Source organism: Carcharodon carcharias, chromosome 16 (genome assembly GCF_017639515.1).
Source record: "Carcharodon carcharias isolate sCarCar2 chromosome 16, sCarCar2.pri, whole genome shotgun sequence".
In the NCBI taxonomy this organism is placed as follows: Eukaryota; Metazoa; Chordata; class Chondrichthyes; order Lamniformes; family Lamnidae; genus Carcharodon; species Carcharodon carcharias.
In genome coordinates this window covers 108,150,660-108,170,571 of record NC_054482.1, presented here as the reverse complement: position 1 = coordinate 108,170,571, position 19,912 = coordinate 108,150,660, and the positions used below count along the sequence as shown (strand labels likewise).

The following is a 19,912-nucleotide window of genomic DNA, read 5'->3' as shown; positions in this document are numbered from 1 at the left end:
GAAGCGGGTATAGGGGGTCAGCAGCAAGGGCATCCCTATGTCGGATTCTTCGCCCACGCACTGTGCTGCACAGGTTTGTTGTGCTCTCCGTGTGGCAACACACCTGCCCACCTCTGACTGTGGGAAGAGGCCCTAAATTGGGCATTAGTTGCCCCTTAAGGGCCTCAACTGGTGGCGGGGCAGGTAGGCCACCCGCAAGCCCTCCTGCCATAGACTTAATCAGGGTAGAGACGGGAAGGTGGCAGAGTCCCCCACCCAGCACCATCCCACCTGATTAAATCTCCTTCCTACCTCCAAATTCACCCTGGGGGAGAGCACTATCACAGAGCCGTTTGTGATACCTTGTTATGAAAAAATTGACTGCTGGGTTTTCTCTGTTACAACAATGACTATGCTTCAAAAATCACTTCATTGCTTATAAAGCCTTTTGGGACAACTTGAGGTCACAAGTTATACAAACACAAGGCCTTTCTGTCATAGAGCAAAAACAGCATTAGCGCACCTTTGCCATAGGACATTTGCTATCTCTGACAGTTACTGTTTAATACCAATGTTATCTTATGTTCCACATCAATGCCTTGCTTTGGACTCAACGCTGTTTGGCGCATCATACACTCTGGCGATTGCCTGACATTTAATTCCTTATGTTCAAAGTTTATGAACAACAACGGTCTGCATTTATAAAGCACCTTTAATGTAATAAAACACCCCATGCTACTTCATGGAAGTATTATCAGACAAATTGACACCAAGCCAAAGAAGGAGACGTTAGGACAGATGACTAAACGAGGCTTAGGGAGGGAATTCCAGAGCTTACAGCTTAGGGCCTCAGCAGCTCAAGGCATGGCTATTAATAGTAAAGAAAGTGGCGGATGCACGACAGGCCAGAACTGGGGGAAATACAGAGATCATAAAGGAGTGTAGGGTTGGAGGAGGTTAAAGAGGATAGAGTGGGGTCAGGTCAAGCAGCGATTTTTACACAAGATGAGAATTTTAAAATTGAGCCATCTGAGAGCCAATGGAAGTCAGTGAGCATAGGAAAATGGTCAGCCCCCTTCCACCATGGATCTCTCACTGGAAACTCTAGCACAGTGTCCAGCTGAACCAGTCAATTCACTTGTGGGCCATAGACAGTCCTATTTCGATAAAAGATTTCAGTTCAAACTCTCACGTTTGAATCAGGAGGTTGTGATCTCAAGTCCCACTGAAGAGACTTGAGTATAATAACCCAGGCTGACACTCCTAGTGCGGTAGTGAGGGACTGCTGCACTATCGGAGGAGGCACCATATTTTGGATGAGGCATTATACCAAGACTCCATCAGCTCTTATAGGTGGACATACAAGACCCAAAGCACTATTTCAAAGGTGATCAGCAGAGGTTTCTCTGGCATCCTGGTTGTTGCCTATTAGGTCATAATTCATTTGTTTTAGAATATAACTTTTAGTCTTAGAAATTAAAGTTTTAACTGTAGATAAGCGTGGCCATCTGGTTAAGAAACTGGAAGGCATCTCAAGTGAATGCACTATAAACACGCTTGGAGTTAATTATAGTTAAGAGCCAACCTATCTTTACCTTACAAGGTCAGATGTAGAAGTGTGAAACCTGAACAATGAATGAACCATCTATGCGCTTGTAATGGAGCCAGAAGGTTCACACTTACTTTAAAAAAAATTAAATTATGTATGTGGTTCCCTTATCAAAAGAAGGTAAAGACAGGTTGTAAACAAGAGAATTCTTTCATAGGGCCAGCAATTCTGGAAGAGGGGTTTGTAGAACTTCATTGGCAATATAAATTATTCATATGGGTTATAGAATCAAAGAGTTGTGTTGAAGGTAAAAAAAACTTGTTTACATTTCTGTTGGAACCATTCCAAAGCACGCCACGTTGCCATAGAGTTAGTGGTTACTCGCCTTGGTTAGAAGGTTCCTTTGTTTAATTTATGTGTGTGTGTTTGCTGACAGAAGCAAGCAGTTCAATTTGGGGAACAGACTGAGACAGTTATAGCTTTGCTTTGGTGAAGACTGCATCTCACCAGATTGAGGTACCCAAAAGGAGATGATAGTCAGTTAGGCCTACCCTTCAAGCAGAGAAAATACTAACTTCATCATTCTCCATGTGGAATGTGGATAGGGGCTCAATCTCAGTTTGGATTTTATGAGGGAAAAGCAGCTGAGAGATTTGCTCAAACTTGCAGCTAGTGGAAGAAAGCTACAGTAGTCCTCAAAGAACCTTGCGGCACAAAGCTCAGCAGAAGTAGCTTGGAAAGCTCTGGAAAGACAATTGGGTATTTGCTGGCAGCCTGAACAAGGAACAGAGTCATCCATAGACATGAGGCCTGTAAAGAAAAGGTGGAAGATCGCGTTTCCAAAAAACTAAAGGAAGAATCTCCACAGAATCTTATCTTGGAGAACAGCTGGAACACTGAGAAGAATTCAAATGAATTCTGGAGGGCTGTGGCATACCTTTGTGTTGGTCCCAGGAAAAGTGAGTGAACCTTCAAGATTTCATAGGATAAGGGAACTCTTAGGGGAAGTAAAAAGTAGAACTGAGTTTATAGCATAAGTCTCTATAAGCTATAGTGTTAAGTTAGTGGTGCTTTGCTTTGTCTAATTTATCTTTTATACGATAAAGTTTGTTTTTGTTTAAAATTGTGGAAGCTAGTGGCTTAGTCTTGTCGGCTAATTGCTGGGAGTTCATGTCTCCTCTTCAAATGTTAACGGGTCTTAACACAATCATACTATAGTCAATATTTATCGCTCAACCAAAACAGATTATTTGTCATTATCACATTATTGTTTGTGGGAGTTTGCTGTGTGTAAATTAGTTGCTGCCTTCCCAGCAACACAGCAGTGAGTACACTTTAAAAAGTATTTCATTGGTCGTAAAGTGTTTTAGGAAATCCTAAGGCTGTGAAAGGCTCTATATAAATGCAAGTTTTTTTTTCTTTTTAGAGGCTGCACTGTGGTTTGCAAGTAGACTACCAAATATAATTGGTCCACTGGGAGCAGCAGAATTCCATGAGTGGCAGTTTTGTTTCAGATACTGTTTCCTCTTTGTACAGTGCAGTAACCAAAAGCAGGTGATGGGATGTCAGGTTCAGCTGAAAGTTGACCCATGTATTTCTTTCCTCTGGTACTAAATGCAGACACATCTGCCCTGATTTCAGAAGCTCAGTGAAGCACAGTGTGTTTCGAAACTTTGGATAATTTAAGTGAGGTCCACAGGAAATGTGCGCCCAGTTGGATTTCAACTCGTCGCACTGAAGACGGGATGGAGACACTTAGACGATAGTGCGCATTGAGATCCTTGTGCTTGTTCCACTTAAGGTCCAATAAGACCTTTCAAAAGTGATCCCTGGACCCTCAGGCATTGGCAAGGGAAGATTCCTGGAAATTTATGAGCTCACTGCATTCTGACTGACTCCCATTGGTTTTCTCCTGCCTTCCATATTTGTCGACTTGCTAGCCCATCATGGCCATGTATTAATGAAAAGGTGTTTTCTGCAATGGCTTCCTTTGGATCTGATTTCCACAAATTAGTCTGGGGAGGGTGTGCTGTGGTGGTAACGTCATTGGACTAATAATAATCTAAGAATGTTCTGGGGGCACCGGTTCAAATCCCACCACTGCAGCTGGTGGAATTTAAATTCAATTAATAAAATCTAGAATTGAAAGCTAGTCTCAGTGATGGTGGCCATGAAGCTTTCATCGATTGATGTAAAAACCCATCTGGTTCCCTCATGCCCTTTAGGGGAGGAAATCTGCCATCCTTACCTGGTCTGCTGTACATGTGACTCCAGACCCACAGCAATGTGGTTGACTCTTAGCTGCCCTCTGAAATGATTTAGCAAGCTAGTCAGTTCAAGGGCAATTAGGGATTTGGCAACAAATGCTGGCCTTGCCAGCGAATCCCACATCCCAGGAAAGAATGAAGAAAAAAGGCTGGTGGGGTGGTCTCCAGGAATGTGACACTATCTAGAGGTGGGGGGGGAGGGCTTCTGGAGTGTGCCAAGTTTGAGGTTCCAGGGATCACACTTTGAAATCCTGTGGCTCTTACTGATGCCCGAGATTGGGCCATTAAATGTAAATGAGCTCAATCGTCTTGATCCATCTTTGGAATTGTCTTCAATGTACTGACTGAAATCAAACTGGGTGCATATTTCCTGTGGGCCTCATTTAAATTAGTCATGGTTTTGAAATACACTGTGTTTCGTTAAGCTTCTGAAATCTGGACAGATGTGTCTATATTCAGTGAGTACGTGGATCAGATTTCAATTGAACTTGACATCCCGTCACCTGTTTCTGGTTACTGTATTGTACAACCAAAATATACTATGTAAAACAACACTGCCACTCAAGGAATTCTGTTTCTCACAGTAAAGCAATTATATTTGGTCAGGTTTTTGCAAACCCAAGTACAGCCAATGAACTGATATCCTCATCAAAATAATTCCCCTTATTCAGCTCACAAACAGAGTGTGTCAATGTTTGCATGGGTGTCCCCAGGAGTGCGCAAATATTAATACGGGGCTCCCAGGGCAGTGTTAATTTTTTTACTTCATTCAAGGTATGTGGGCTTCACTGGCTGGGCCAGCATTTATTGTCCATCCTGAGTTGCCCTTGAGAAGGTGAGCTGCCTTCCTGGACCGCTACAGTCCAAGTGGTGTAGGTACACCCACAGTGCTGTTAGGGAGGGAATTCCAGGGTCTTGACCCAGTGACAGTGAAGGAACGGTGATATATTTCCAAGTCAGGATGGTGAATGACTTGGAGGGGAACTTCTAGGTGGTGGTGTTCCCATCTATCTGCTGCCCTTGTCCTTCTAGATGGTAGTGGTCATGGGTTTGGAAGGTGCTGTCTAAGGAGCCTCGGTGAGTTTCGGCAGTGCATCTTGTAGATGGTACACACTGCTGTTACTGTGCGTCAATAGTGGAAGGAGTGAATGTTTGTGGATTTGGTGCCAATCAAGCGGGCTGTTTTGTCCTGGACGGTGTCAAGCTTCTTGAGTGTTGTTGGAGTGCACTCATCCAGGCAAGTGGAGAGTATTCCATCACACTCCTGACTTGTGCCTTGTAGATGGTGGACAGGCTTTGGGGAGTCAGGAGGTGAGTTACTCATTGCAGGATTCCTAGCCTCTGACCTGCTCTTGTAGCCTCAGTATTTATATGGCTAGTCCAGTTCAGTTTCTGGTCAATGACAGCCCCCAGGATGTTGATACTGGGGGATTCAGTGAAGGTAATGCTTTTCAATGTCAAGGGGCGATGGTTAGGTTCTTTCTTGTTGGAGATGGTTATTACCTGGCACTTGTATGGCAAAAATGTTACTTGCCAGTTGTCAGCCCAAGCCTGGATATTGTCTAGGTCTTGCTGCACTTGGACATGGACTGCTTCAGTATCTGAGGAGTTGCGAATGGTGCTGAACATTGTGCAATCATCAGCGAACATCCCCACTTCTGATCTTATGGTGGAAGGAAGGTCATTGATGAAGTAGCTGAAGATGGTTGGGCCTAGGACACAGCCTGAGGAATGTATAGAGGGTGTCTATGAGTGTGTCGATACTTAGAAGGGGTTCCCTGGAGTGTGTAATATTTAGAGGTTTGCAGGGGTCCCTAGGAGTGAGTTAATATTTACAGGGAGTCCCTAGGAGTGTGCTAATATTTACAGGGAGTCCCTAGGAGTGTGCTAATACTTACTAGGACCCCTAGGAGTGTGTTAATATTTACAGGGAGTCCCTAGGAGTGTGCTAATACTTACTAGGACCCCTAGGAGTGTGTTAATATTTACAGGGGGTTCCTAGGAGTGTGTTAATATTTACAGGGGGTGTGGAGTGCGTTAATATTTACAGGGGGGTCCCTAGGAGTGTGTTAATATTTACAGAAAATCCCTAGGCATGTGTTAATATTTACACAGGGTCCCTAGAGAGGTGGAAACCCCAGGCCAATTAACCTGTGTCATGCAAATGTCCTTCAATGTATGAGACAATGGCCACCTTCTGGTTTGCTTGCCTTGCATGGATCATGAACTACCAGTGAGCAGGGTCTCTAGACCTGAGGATTCCAATGCTTCCCAATGCTGTCACCCTCTGTAAACTTGAACTCACCAGAATTCTACTGCGAATATATCAACTCATACAAAATCTCATTTGCCCATCACCCCTGTGCTTGCTGACTTGCATAGGCACTCAGTCCAATAAACATAAATTTAAAAATTCTCATCCTTCTTTTCCACTCCCAAAAAGGCCTCATTCCTCCCTATCTATGTAATCACCTCCCCCCCCCTCTGGGAACTCTGTACTCCTCTAACTCTAGCCTCTTGCACATCCCCTGATTTTAATCACCCCACCACTGGTGACCCTGCCTTCAGCTGCCTGGGACCCTCAGCTCTGGAATCCCTTCCCCTCTCTTCCTCTCTGCCTCCCTTTCCCCTCCTTTAAGGTGCTCCTTAAAATCTAACTCTGTTACTAAGTTTCAGGTCATCCGTTCTATTATCTCCTTACGAGGCTTGGCATCAATTTTTGTCTGGTAACGCTGCTGTGAAGCTTTACTAGGTTAAAGTCACGACATCAAGACAAGTTATTGTGGAACAGGGCAGCAAAGTTAGGAGAATGACCCATACGTTAACAGTACAGGACAGTCGTCAGAATGTTTGGACTAGACAGTCAAAACATTTTGTGAGTGTGTGGAGAGATTTACAGCCTTCTGTTTATCGCTGCGCTGCAATTATAAATTTAGCAAACTGCCAGTAGTCATCTGTAGCAGATAGCAGGGATTCCTGGGCACTATGTCCAGCTTCATAAATAGACATGGAATGCCTATTCTACTTTTGTTATCTGATTCTTGTTTATCAAAAACTAATTTTTAGGAGGCGGGCGTTGCTGGCATGGCCAGCATTTATTGCCTTCCCCAGTTACTCATTTGATTCAACTGAGAGACCTACTCAGCCACTTCTGAGTGGAAGCTAAGGGTCATCATCATTTGTTGTAGGACTGGAGTCTCTTATAGGCCAGACCAGGTAAGGATGGCGGATTTCCTTTCCTGAAGGATATTAGTCAACTAGTTGAGTTTTTGCGATAATTGGATGGATTCATAGTCACTGATAGCAATGCTTTATTTCCAGAATTTTTCTATAAAGACTGGCTTCAAGTTTTCAACCTGCCTTGTTTAGTCCTCTGGAACACTCTCTGTACAGTGATTATTTTTACTGCTGTTGGTCACAGTGGGTATGATTAAGATACACTAAGATTCTGTCTCACTGGACTCTGCATATACCCAGCAGTCCGACTGGTGGTCTTTGCCCACTGCTTAATGGAAATTGCCAGAGTCGTACCTCAGATCAGGCCATGGGAGAGCAGATGGTCAACTTTAATGCAGTTATGACTATAATTCCAGACTTTTTGTGGGTGTATATATATGATAGAGAGAGAGAGAGGGGGGTCACTTGGTCATACAGATCTTGAATATTGCTGAAAAGAGAGAAATGCTGTCTTGTACTCATCAGGAGAAATTCAAGAATGCAAAATTTCAAACAATTACAGCAATTTATGCTACAGGAGAAAACGGTACTGATTGGTTGGCAAGTCAACTCTGATTGGCTGACGCTTTGCCATGGGAAAGCATGGGATGTGGGCCTCACTGGCAAGGCCAGCGTTTGTTGCCCATCCCTAATTTCCCTTGAGCTGAGTGGCTTGCTTGACCATTTCAGAGGGCAGTTAAGAGTCAACTATATTGCTGTGGGTCTGGAATCACATACAGGCCAGACCAGGTAAGGATGGCAGATTTCCTTCCCAAAAGGATATTAATGAACCAGGTGGGTTGTTACGACAATCAACAATAGTTTCATGGTCACCCATTACTAAGAATAGCTTTTAATTTCAGATTTTATTTATTGAGTTTAAATCCCACTAGCTGCCTTGGTGGGATATGAATCCATGTCCCCAGTGCTCGAGCCTGGGCCTCTGGATTACAGGTCCGGTGACATTGACACTACACCACCGTCCTGGCAGTATTTAAGCCTTGCACCTTTGTTGAATTACCTGGGAGCTTGGGGAGCCTATACCCTTTACTATACCTACTATACCCCTTAAAACGTTTTCTCCTGCAGTATAAATTGTTGTGATTGTTTGAAATTTGGCATTCTTCCATTTGTCCTGACAATTGTAAGGCAAAAAGCTTTGGCAACATGTCTCTTCGGCCAATATAGGGAATTTCCATTTTCCACGTGTGTGGGCACACACTTGCGTGCCTGTGTGTGCACCTGTCTCAGTGTGTAAGAGGTGGAGAAGAGCTGGAGAGGTGCCTATAAAAAAAACTGGCGTACACTCAGGGATCTCCTGTAAATAAAGCCACACTTCAACAGATCTCCAGGAAATACTGATACACAGCCAAAGGTCCTCTGAAAATACTGACACACTCCTGGGAACCTCTATACAAATACTGACATACACCCAAAAAGCCCCTGCTTATGTTGAACAAACATGGGAACTCCTTGCAAATACTAATATATTCATAGACCCATAGTCATTACCACACTGGAAGGGGCCATTCGGCCCAGCTTATCTATACCAGTGTTTATTCTCCACGTGAGCCTCCTCCCGGGGTGCTTCATCTAATCCCATTAGCATGTCGATCTAAACCTTTCCCCTTCATGTACTTATCTAGCTTCCCTTTAACTGTATCTATGCTATTCGCCACCCTGGGTAAAGAAATTTCTCCTGAATTCCATATTTCATTTATTAGTGACTATCTTATATTTATGGCCCCTAGTTCTGGTCTCACTTGAAAAAGAAACATCAAGCATTTCCATCATTTTAAAGGCCTCAGCTTTCTCTTTCCCAGAAAAAAGCATCCCGGCCTGTCTTTCCTGATAGTTGTGCCTTCTCGGTACTGCTGACGCTCTAATAAATATTATTTCTGTATTGCTGAAAAAAAGAGACATGCTATCAAAGCTTTTCATCTTGCACTCATCAAGACAGCTTGCAAAAAATTACCAACAGTAATGGGGGAATAACAATTTACACTGCACGAGAAGAGAGTGCTGATTGGTTGGCAAGTAGACACTGATTGGTGGATGCGTTGCCATGGAGAATGCAGCATGGAACAGTTAACAGCAGCATTCTCCATGGCAACACCTCCACCAATCAGAGTCCACTTGCCAATCAATTAGCACTGTCTTCCCACGCAGTATAAATTGTTGTTCCCTCATTACTGTTGGTAATTTCTTGCCAGTGATCCTGATGAGTGTAAGACAAAATGCTTTGATAGAATGTCTCTTTTTTTCAGCAATACTCCAGTTCTGTACTACCAAACAACCAAATCTTACTTTTTTTGCACCATCTCCAATGCCTCTACATTCTTATCATAAAATGGAGATTAGAACGGTGCACAGTTCTCCAAGCGTGGTCTAACCAAGGTTCCATGCAAGTTTAACACATCTTCTCTGCTTTTGAATTTTATTCTCAATTAGTGAACTCCAGCATGTCATTTTCTATTTTTATAGCCTTATTAACATTTTTAAATTTGGATGCCCAACTGGCAGAAGCCAACTAATCGTCAGAGCATGAGGCAAAGAAGCCATTTTGAGACCTGGGCCTCATTTGAGGGGTGAATTAGTTGGAGGGGGGCAGGGGCCCTGTCACTCGTGGAACTGACCGGAACATCCACTTTGACTGGTTCAATTCTTAAAATGGCAACTGATAAGGTACAGTACACATCATAGGACCCCATTTTGGAATATTAAAAGAGGCTTATTGCCTGGAATAGGCAAGTGTTTGTGGGGTGGGGGTGTGGTAAGCTCTAATTCCCTGTGAAAGGTGCAGAGAGTGAACGGCTGTGTTAACAGGTTGCTTAGTCTACTGACTCCATTTTAGGGTCCGCTTAATGACGATTTTCCCAAGTGAAAATCGGCCTCTTTGACAATTTTGTAGTCTGCCGTCACCCTCTGTAAATATTTATATACTCCTTGCATTTAATGCGAAGACATCAGATAGAGAGACTGACCTCAAGAAATCCGAAATCACTTCACAGCCAACAATGTACAAAGTCACTTTTAGGAAACTTGGCAACTAACACCCAGGCTGCTGGAGATATAACATCTTGTCGTTTGCTGCACTGAATAAGGGTGTTTGCTGAGGCCCTCTGTACAGATGGAGACAGCTTTATCTCCCTCCCTCTTGCCAGAGGCAAGCAGGCAGCGTGAGCATGGATTGCAGTCTTCCCCGTGTTGCAGGGCAGCAGTGACCAAGCGCACACATATGGCCTTGCGTGTGCCTCGTGTGAACTCGGCCATTTTCATGAATTGAACATATGAACGTGCTGAAAGGGATGTGCAGCTGGTATGTCACAACGGGCAGCTCATCGCACAGGTCAATGCCCATTATCCTGGCAGTAGTCAATGATTCTTTCATCCTGCAGCAGTCCTCTGCGCCAATTGTATTTGAACCACAATGACAAATCAAAGACTGGTTACTGGGCCTCAAAGATTATCCACTCGTTCACTCCATGGCTGGTGACTCCGGTTTGGAAACCTCACACACATGCACAGAAGGGCGAGTGAGGGCCATACTGCCACACAAGGAACATTCTGGAGCACACCATTAGCATCTTCAAGCAATGCTGCCCTGACCACTCTGGAAGACAATTCAGCTGAGCAGATATCAAGATATGCGGCAGTATGCTGCCCAGCTTCACCATACTGAGAGAACAGCTCCTGCCACCTCCAATCAGGTGCGAAAATGAAAAGGAGCTATACGAGGAAGAGGAGGAAAAGGATCCGGAGGAAGAGAAGGTAAAACAGGGAGTGGAGGAGCACCAAGAGGAAGGGAGGCTACAATGGAGGCAGCCCCCTTCTTCCCAGGCTATGTGATCAAATAACTTGTGAGCAACAGACAAAACTTCAACTACACGTCCCCAATCACCAACACTTCCACACTCCTTGTCTTTCCTCCATCATTGACCACATCATACTCTTTCCAATGCAAAAATAATCACCAGAAAATGCACATTCCAAACCAATTTTATCAATTCAGTGATGACATAATGCAACAAGAAGTTAATTACTCTTGTGTCTGTAAGTGTCTGGCTTCCATCTGCCTTTATCTATTCCTAGTCTTCCTCTGAGGTTTTTTCCCTGGGTGCAACATGGCTGATGGAAAGCTGCTGATGGCCTTGCGGTGGGGGGGCAACCTTGAGTAACTCTGGGCCTAGAAGGCTGGGTTTCAGCCTGGACTGCAATAATCTGGGCTGCCTGGCTGACAGTCGGGCACAGGAGGATTGGCACAAAGTGGCAGCAGGAATGCTGTCATCCTGAGGTAACAGCAGGGTCGTACTCCATAGAGCCACAGCCAAACTCCCGGGGCAGTATCTCAACGATCCTACTAACCCATTGGGTAAGAGATTGATGGACTGCTGTGATGTCCTGGAAGTCTTTCTTCATAGTTGTATCCAGAGCTATGATGGCAGAAGCCTGAGCTTCCAATGGGGCACTCAGACCTTTGATGGAAGTTGTTGATGCTGCAATGAAAGCTATGACATTGGCCACCAGACCCTGCATCCATGGTGGAGTTAGCAACCATTTGGAAAGGACGGGCTCCAAGCTCCACACAAAACCCTATGCCAAGTTGGACCTGGACTTCACCATGCTCCTTGGCATTGAGCAAAGGCTTTCTGTCAGTCTTCCCAATGCACCAAGCATCTGGTTATGTATACACATCAGCCGCCTTCTGTAGCCTGGTCCACTGAAGTCCTCATCTGACACCTCTGTAACCGAATGAGTGTATGGTCTCACCCTCCAATGAGTTGGCTCCTGAGCTAAATATCCTTTATTACAGCCCTGGCTCCTGTGCACTTGTGCCCAGTGTCTCACCACAGATCCCATCTCTGTCCTAGTCTCTACAATATGAGGCAGGATTTTTCATGGGCTTTCCCAACCCGCCACCCGAAGAGTCTGTGGGGAAAGCATCCGTCGATCACTTCAGCCCCACAGCCACCTTATGCTCCAAAGAGTGTTAATTGGCTGGAGACACCCACTCGGGTGGAAGTCCCGCCTCAGAGAGCTGATGGCCAATCTGATTGGTCAGCAACACTGTAGTCCCAACAGCACCAGTGGCAGTGGTGGCCAGGACTGGGACTACAGGCAAATTTTAAATCCTGGCATGGACGACCAGTTAATCACAGGGGTCTCATCAAGGTGAGGGCCGGTGGGGTTGGGGGGAGGTCAGAACTTTGGGAGGAGGGGTGCCCAGTGTGGAAAGGAGGCCCTTGAGGGAGACAGTCCCATTCTCCTGCTCGAGATCCAAGCATCAAAAGTGCAGCCGGATGGGAGGTGGCTCTTAAGGGCCTCAACTGGGGCGAGGGTGTCCCTGAGTGTCATGTAATATGTTTGGGTGATGTGGCTGTCATAGTTGAATAGCTACCAGTGTGATGATCTATGATTGTGTGTGCAAGGCTTGCAATGGTGCCAAGTGTATGTGAATGAGATAAAGCATATAAGCTTCAGGGTTGAGTACTGATGTGTTCAACAGGTTGATGTGATGCGTCTAGTGTGTGGGTGAAGAGAACCAGCATGCTTTTTGTATGTTAGTTTGCTTCTCATTTTCAACCTACACAGCTGGCTAATAACAATGTGAAAAGGAGACCCAAATGTATAAGTCTCTGCCTGTCAGTACACAGCCTCTGAGTATGTCCTCAGCTGTGCATCCTGTGGTGACACACAGAAGCTGGGTCCCGCACAGCTCCAAGCTAAAGCTTGTCAAGAAGTTATAATAATGTTATTAGAAATTATTTTAAAATAGAGTTCTAGTGGGGTCTCTGTCTGTGTCTTAATTGCATTAAAGACAGCTAGTCTGGGTGCTTTAACGTATAGTAGTTTGGAGATGTTAATTAGATAAACGTAAGGAGGGTAGGAGGTAAAGTGTAAATTTGCATTTGTTAAAAGAAACCATTCAAGACTGTGGGTGAAATCTTACACATAGCTAGAAGATGCCAGGTGATTTTTTTTTTCAGCCTACTAATAAAATTGGTGGGATGAAAGAATGTTATTGTTAGAACAGTAAAGTTAAAAGCCTAGTGACACAATGGAAAATTTACATAAAAAAGAAAGATATGTATAAAGGAGAAAGGAGGTTGTGTGTAAGGTAGAGGCATTTTAAGATTCAACATATGTGAGAAGCCTCCAGCCTGTAAGCCTCAAGTCTGTCTGCATGGACCCAGAGTTGAAGAAAACTCATTTTGAATGTGACTGTCCAGGGTATGATTTGCCAGAGGTCTGTTTTACTGTAGCCTTACCAGGGGTGTAATTGAGAATCAGATTAATTAGAGGATTTTTGTAGCTATCATAGTAGTAATTTAGTAGACATATGTATGTGTTTACAATCTTTCTTGTATTAATAAATGTTTAATTTAGTTTTATGAAAAACCTCTTGTGACTCGGTGGTCTTGTTACTACTGAATTCAAAGCCTGCATCTCGAAACATACAAATTGCAAAAATGGGTTATGACAGTTGTTTCAAGTTCCCCTCTGGGATTTGAACAATGTAGCCTTTACCATCAGTTGTGTCATAATAAGCTACAGAGGAACTCGGAGGAGGTTTGGTCCCTAAACATGTAGTGTGCAGGCCCACTGGCATGTGAACATGCCCTGGCAACTCATGAATCAAACCCTCAGCAATGGGCAAATCGCTCAATAGCTTTGTGGATACCTCGTGAGAGATGAAGATTAAGGGAGTAAACCCTGACAAAAAATCAAGTACAGCCCAAATATGTCACCTTTCCGGCAGTTCCTGCATCCAAGACAGTCCAAGTGTAGTGCCTTACATTCCTTTGGACTGATTGGTAGAGATTGTTGGTAGGTGGATGATGGGAGTGCAGAGAATTGATCAGTAGATGAGTTTGTTGGTAAGATATACCAATCGAAAATTAACTCAGTCACTCTGACAACAGGTGTCAGATCATTAAACTTCTTCCTGCACTACATTCATAATAATAGACCAACACTCCTGGCATTAACCTCTGCCCCTACTTCTTCCCACTGCCTCCAGTCTGAAGGACCTCTTGCATACAATATGGGTGCAGATTTCCACTTCATCTACCAAGACCTCCAGTGCCTCGTTTGAAAATCTTGGTGTTCACTCTTTCACATGTGCCCTGCACTGTCCACTGTTCAAAGCATCATAGCCCAAACGGACTTCTGAAAAAATTCCCACCACTATTACAGCTACAGTGCATCTGCTCTTATAGGTGTGAAGGCTGCCTTTTAGTAGCAAAGGTCACTCATGATACCAGACACCCTGCTAATGCATGCAGCCAATGAACGCTGCAGGGAGCGTAACAAGAATTTAAAAGAGCAGACTGCAGCAAGTTAATGTTCTGCCTACAATGCAAGGGATGGACATGAATTAATCACACACTGTGGTCTCCATACCTGTTTATGGGGCTCAGCCAATTTCTTCCCCTATTGTATTGGGTTTGTTGTGTTGATTGTCCCTGCCCCCATTGCAACAACTTTGCACATGGAGTCTTCTCTTACCTACCAAGTTGGAAAATGTGACCAAATTCCCAACCTCAAAAACTGAGCCCTCTACTGGTCTGGAGACACCATTCATTTCCCATGTCAGCTATCCATGTGGCATCAGTGATCAAGACTGTCCGATCAGTGCTGAATCATGGATGATTCAATTTTGTCCTGCAGGAACCTCATTTTAAGCTCCTCAAACCTTATCACCTAATTGGGCAAAGGATGAAAACAAGCACTACATGGGTGCAATGCTAATAAGAAATACCTGTTTGAAAGTCGGGATTTTGCACACAATTAGGATCTGAATTGCTGGTCACCTTAATTTAAAGTTACCTGTAACTTACCGGGAACCTGCAGGTTTAGCACTCAAGTCATGATTAGACACAATTTTTGTGAAGCAGTATATGTAGGCTTCTGGCATCCACTTCTACAGAAGGTGATGGATCTGGCTGACATACAGCAGCAGGTTTCAGCAGGGCTTAAGGCTCAAGGGCGAGGGCGTACTTGGAGATGGCAATAGTGAAAAAGGCTGAGGGGAGGGGGAAGGTCCTCCAAGGTTCCCGACCAAGCCCTCTCTTTCTCCTGGTGACTCCCCTTAGGCATCCAGTACAGAGCAGCAGCACAGCACTCAATCATTTTAGGTGAAATCCTCAGAGCATTTCCAGAATAAATGCTGCTCGAGGGTTCCAAGGCTTGACAGGATGTCCCAAAAAGTCTTTCAAAATGAGGTCTTCTTCACAGCTCCAGCATTAATCACCATGAAATGTTGAGTATCATTTTATGTGGTGAGTATCCCTTTAAGTGGTGAGTATCCCTTTAAGTGCCATTTGAAATCGACACCAATGCTGTGTTTACTTCTAAACAGCATGGCTCTTAGGAAGGGCATTGGTCCCTAAAGTGCCCTGCAGCCTCTTTAATGAGTGCTAGCCGTTAATTTATGTGGCAATCTGCTTTTTAACAAGCCTCTGGCCAGTCACTCCTGGCACGTGCTTTAGCTCCTTTAGCCACCAGGCATCTTGCACGAAACAGAGGCTAAACTGGCATCACAGCTGAAAAAAACCCTGTTCTTTCACACCAAAAGTATTGGGCGAAATTCTCCCCCAAAATTATTTTTATACCCAAATCTAGGTCAAAGTGTTCACTTCTGCTCACTATCCGGTGCTCTCTGCTCTAGCAAGGGCAGGAATGCACCGTAATGGACCCTTTGGTTGAGCAGGCCATCGACACTCAACTGAACAATGGAGAATGACCGTGTAGATGAGGCACCGGGGGCAGTGAAGGTGTCCTTGGACACAAGGAACCGTGTCCCTTAAAGGGGTCATTGTCTCAGTGTCTCCAGATTGTGGGGTGGGGAAATGAAGAAGAATAAAAGCACATTTACCTGCAGAGAGATAAAGAAGCTTTTTTAAAAATGGGGAGACAGAATCAGACTGTATTGCGGACAGAGGTGCTGCATGCGTCAGGAGTGTACTCACCTCAGCCGCTGAGACAAAAGAGTCTGTCGACGCAATGCTGGTTGTGTCCCTCAGGCAGAAATCTTCAGTGTCTCTGACAGTGATGTCGGTCTCCCTGTCTGTAAAAAGGCAAACAATTATCTAATCCGATTGCAATATTTAAGAGGCATTTACAGTAGCAAAGCTTTTTTTGTTATTCATTCATGAGATGTGGGTGTCGCCAGCATTTATTGCACATCCCTTACTGCTCTTGTTCAGAGGGCATTTAAGAGTCAACCACATTGGGTCTGGGGTCACATGTAGGCCAGACCAGGTAAGGACAGCAGATTTTCTTCCCTAAAGGACATTAGTGAACCAGGTGGGTATTTACAACAATCAGCAATGGTTTCATGGTCATCATTAGACTTTTAATTCCAGGTTTTTACTGAATTCGAGTTGCACTATCTGCTGTGGTGGGATTTGAACCCGGGTCCCCAGAGCATTACTCTGGGTCTCTGGATTGCCAGTCCAGTGACAGAGTGCAGTGAGTCTGACTGCAACACACTTTTTAAGGACAATAAGAACAGGAAGAGGACATTCAGCCCCTCAAGCTTCTTTTGCCACTCAATTAGATCATGCTGATCTGCTCCTTAACTTGCATTTACTTAACACCTTTGAAGCCAAATGAAAAAAAGCCATCAATGCAAGGCTCCCAATTTTGGTCAAACTTAATCCTTGAGGTTTCATTGCATGATCTCAAACCATCCACCCCACCCTGTCAAACAGTCTGCTCCTGCCCCATCGCCAAGATTTCTAACTAACAAATTCATTTTTGACTAACAAATGAAAGTTTTCAAAGATTAAAAACTGCCCCGTGATGTGTCTTTTCTCCTTGGCATCATTCACGGAGATCCATCTCCAGCTCAATCCTGGAGGGTTGGCAACAACAATTCACAGATGGGACTGAACAGAGACTTACCAAGGGGAGTTGGGGGGAGTGTTGGTGGGTGGGGTGGTGGGTACCCCCATTGTGAGTGAAAGTCTACTCAAAGAAAAGACAGAGCTTGGAATGCGTTTCAAAGGTCAACTCTAAACTGCCCTCAGAAATGGCTTAACAAGCCTCCCAGTCATATCAAGCTGCTATTCCAGGGAAACCAGGGGTGGACAATAAATGCTGGCGTTCATCCCAAGGATAAATGAAACAAAGAAGTTGCAGGCCTTGCCAAACCTGCCTCAAGTGACATCACAGAGGCCAAGGATGCAGTAAGCTTCTAACCTTTGCCGTGAGAGTAACAAAGACTTGCTTTTACATAGCACCTTCCATGACCACTGGACATCCCAAAGCGCTTTACAGCTAATGCAGCACCTTCTCTGAAATGTAGTCACTGGTGTAATGTCGGAAATGTGGAAGCTAATCTGCACTCAGCAAACTCCCATGAACATCAATGTGATAACGACCTGATAATCTGTGATTTGTGGTATTGATTGAGGGAGAAATATTGGTCAGGTCACCAGGGATAAACTCCCCTACGCTTCTTCGAAATAGCACCACAGGACCTTTTGTATCCACCCAAGCAGATAGATGGAGCCTCAGTTTAACATCTCCTCCAAAAGATAGAGAAACAGAGTTAACGTTTCAGGTCAATGACCTTTCACCAGAACTAGGAGAAGTTAGAGGTGTAATAGGTCTTGAGCAAGGGGTGGGTGGGATAAGGACAAAAGGAAGGTCTGTGATAGGGCAAAAGACAGGAGAGGTAGACCAAATGCAGTTTGCGTGACCGCTTTGTGGAACACCTCCATTCTGTCCTCAAGATTGACCCTGAGGTCAATGGCAGCCTTCCGTCTTGTAAGACGATGGTCCGCAAGATTGACCCTGAGCTCCCTTTTGAATTTTCCACTTTGCTCTCACATCTCTGTCCTTGGCCTGCTGCACAGTTACAGTAAAGCTCAACATAAGCTTCAGGAACCACACCCCATCTTTACAGCCTTCTGGACTAAACTAAACTGAGTTCAACAATTTCAGACCATAATATCCATGCCCATTGTTCCTTCTCTTTGCTTGCATCAACTTTCCTCTTATTTTTGCTTTCAGTCAGCAGCACAGCTGCTCTAGGTACATATTTCATTCCTTTGCTTCTTTTGTTGCCCCATCTCCATTCCCTTTAGCCCTGGAAGACTAACTCTTGTCACACCAGGCAATGCTTAACACAGTGTCGAAAACCATGGTACTAACCATCGTCTTACAAGACGGAAGGCTGCCATAGAATTTATTATACAGTAATGGGAATAACATCGTAGCTGTTAGACAAATGGATTGCTCTGGCAAAGAGTTGGCATGGTCCTGGTGCACTGCATGCCCTCCTTCTGTGCTGCAAACCTCTACAGCCTGATATCCTGGAACTCATTACTCATAATCACAAGTCCCCTTTTGTAATAACCTATTCATGGCTGTGATCCTCTCTACCATTGCAAGCTTCTCCAGCCAGATGCCCCTGTTACAGTATTCTGATGCTCACTTCCTGCACCTCTTTACTCCCCCTTCCTCCACCATCCACCATTATTACCAGAGCAACGCTTGGCCTAAATAGCCAAGTGGTTATGGTACTGGGTTTGTAACCCCAAGATCAAGAGTTCAAATCTCACAATGGCAAATTATTACCAGAGCATTCAGCCATCACTCAGTAACTCTCATCTTCAGACTCTCCCATGCTAACGTTCCACCGCCTCCCCTACCACCCCCCACCACAGCCCTCTCCACCCCAAAGGGCTCTCTGATCTATGTGATCAATTTCATAATGTTTGTTTACACAAGTTAAGTGGTTTCAAGGTTTTATGGTTTGTGTTTTTTTGAAACTTCAAAGGACCTGGATGATTGACACTTTTTCTAGCTTGTACTCCAACACTTTTTCAATGGAAGAAACTTCTCAATGAATGACATTTCTTTCAAGGAATTTTTTTAACACATTGCACTTTACAGTATCCATTGGTTCTACAAAGTGTCCAATGGATCAACGGGGATGGAAGTGCCATAACCTGGCATAGGTGGCATGAGGAACCATAGGGGATAAGTAGAAAGCTGGAGATTGGCATGAGGGGAAAAAGGAGTTCGGTTGAGGGGCATAGGGGGCATGAGGAGCCATGGGGTGTGGATGGGGACATGAAGTGGCATGGATGGGCCGTGGGGAGTGTTTGGAGGGTGAAGTGGCAAGGATGGGCCATGGGGAGTGTTTTGAGGGTGAAGTCCCATGGCACTGAGATGGGCCTGTTAAACAGCCTGCTTCCACACCTGGCAGCCCCTGCGGCTGCCTCCACACTTCTTCCAGGGTTGGTTGACCCTACTCCAGCCTACCACCTCAGCCACCCCCGGCAATGAAGATCACGCCTTCTGTGGGCACTTTCTCCCGGGGCCTGCTGGCCGCGCCTGAAATTTTCCTGACTCTCCCTACCTGCCCCAAGGATGAAAATCCAAGCCAATGAGTCAAGGAAGCCACGTGGAAGTTGCCAACTTTCACTGGGCGGGTTACTGAAGGCGCAAGACACTTGTGTGAGTTTCACTAAATCAGGAAAGCAGCATTAAGTCACGTATATGATTTAAATACAACTCAACAAGTAGGCAGTTAAGCATATCAATGAGCTTCCTGCTGTCAACAGGTTTTGTTACCTTCCTGCCACTGACTTATTTGTTTACAGGTTTCCTGGGAGTCCAGGACACATGGCCTCCTGCACAATTCTCTGTGCCCTCCCACTGTCTTGCCTGCTCCAATGGCTTACACAAAATCAAGCCCTTGGAGTCAGATGCTCATAGGTTCAAGTCGCACTCAGGGAGTCAACAGAAAAGACTACCCTGACTGAGGGCGTGCTGCACTGTCAGAGCTGCCAACGTTTGAATGACATGTCAAATCAAAGGCCCCATCTGCCCTCTCAGGTGGACAGAGAAGATCCCGTGGCACAAATTTGAAGAAGAGCAGGGG

At 44.9% G+C, this 19,912-nt stretch overlaps 1 protein-coding gene across 3 annotated transcripts in view; it reads right to left on the bottom strand.

Moving 5' to 3' along the window:
- Positions 1–19,912, bottom strand: part of miga1 (mitoguardin 1) — a 90,432-nt gene that overhangs the window by 29,144 nt on the left and 41,376 nt on the right. For all 3 annotated transcript variants that reach the window (XM_041207531.1, XM_041207533.1, XM_041207532.1), the window contains one exon: positions 15,984–16,081. In XM_041207531.1, coding sequence (XP_041063465.1) covers positions 15,984–16,081 — 98 coding nt within the window. The remainder of the gene's footprint in view (positions 1–15,983; positions 16,082–19,912) is intronic.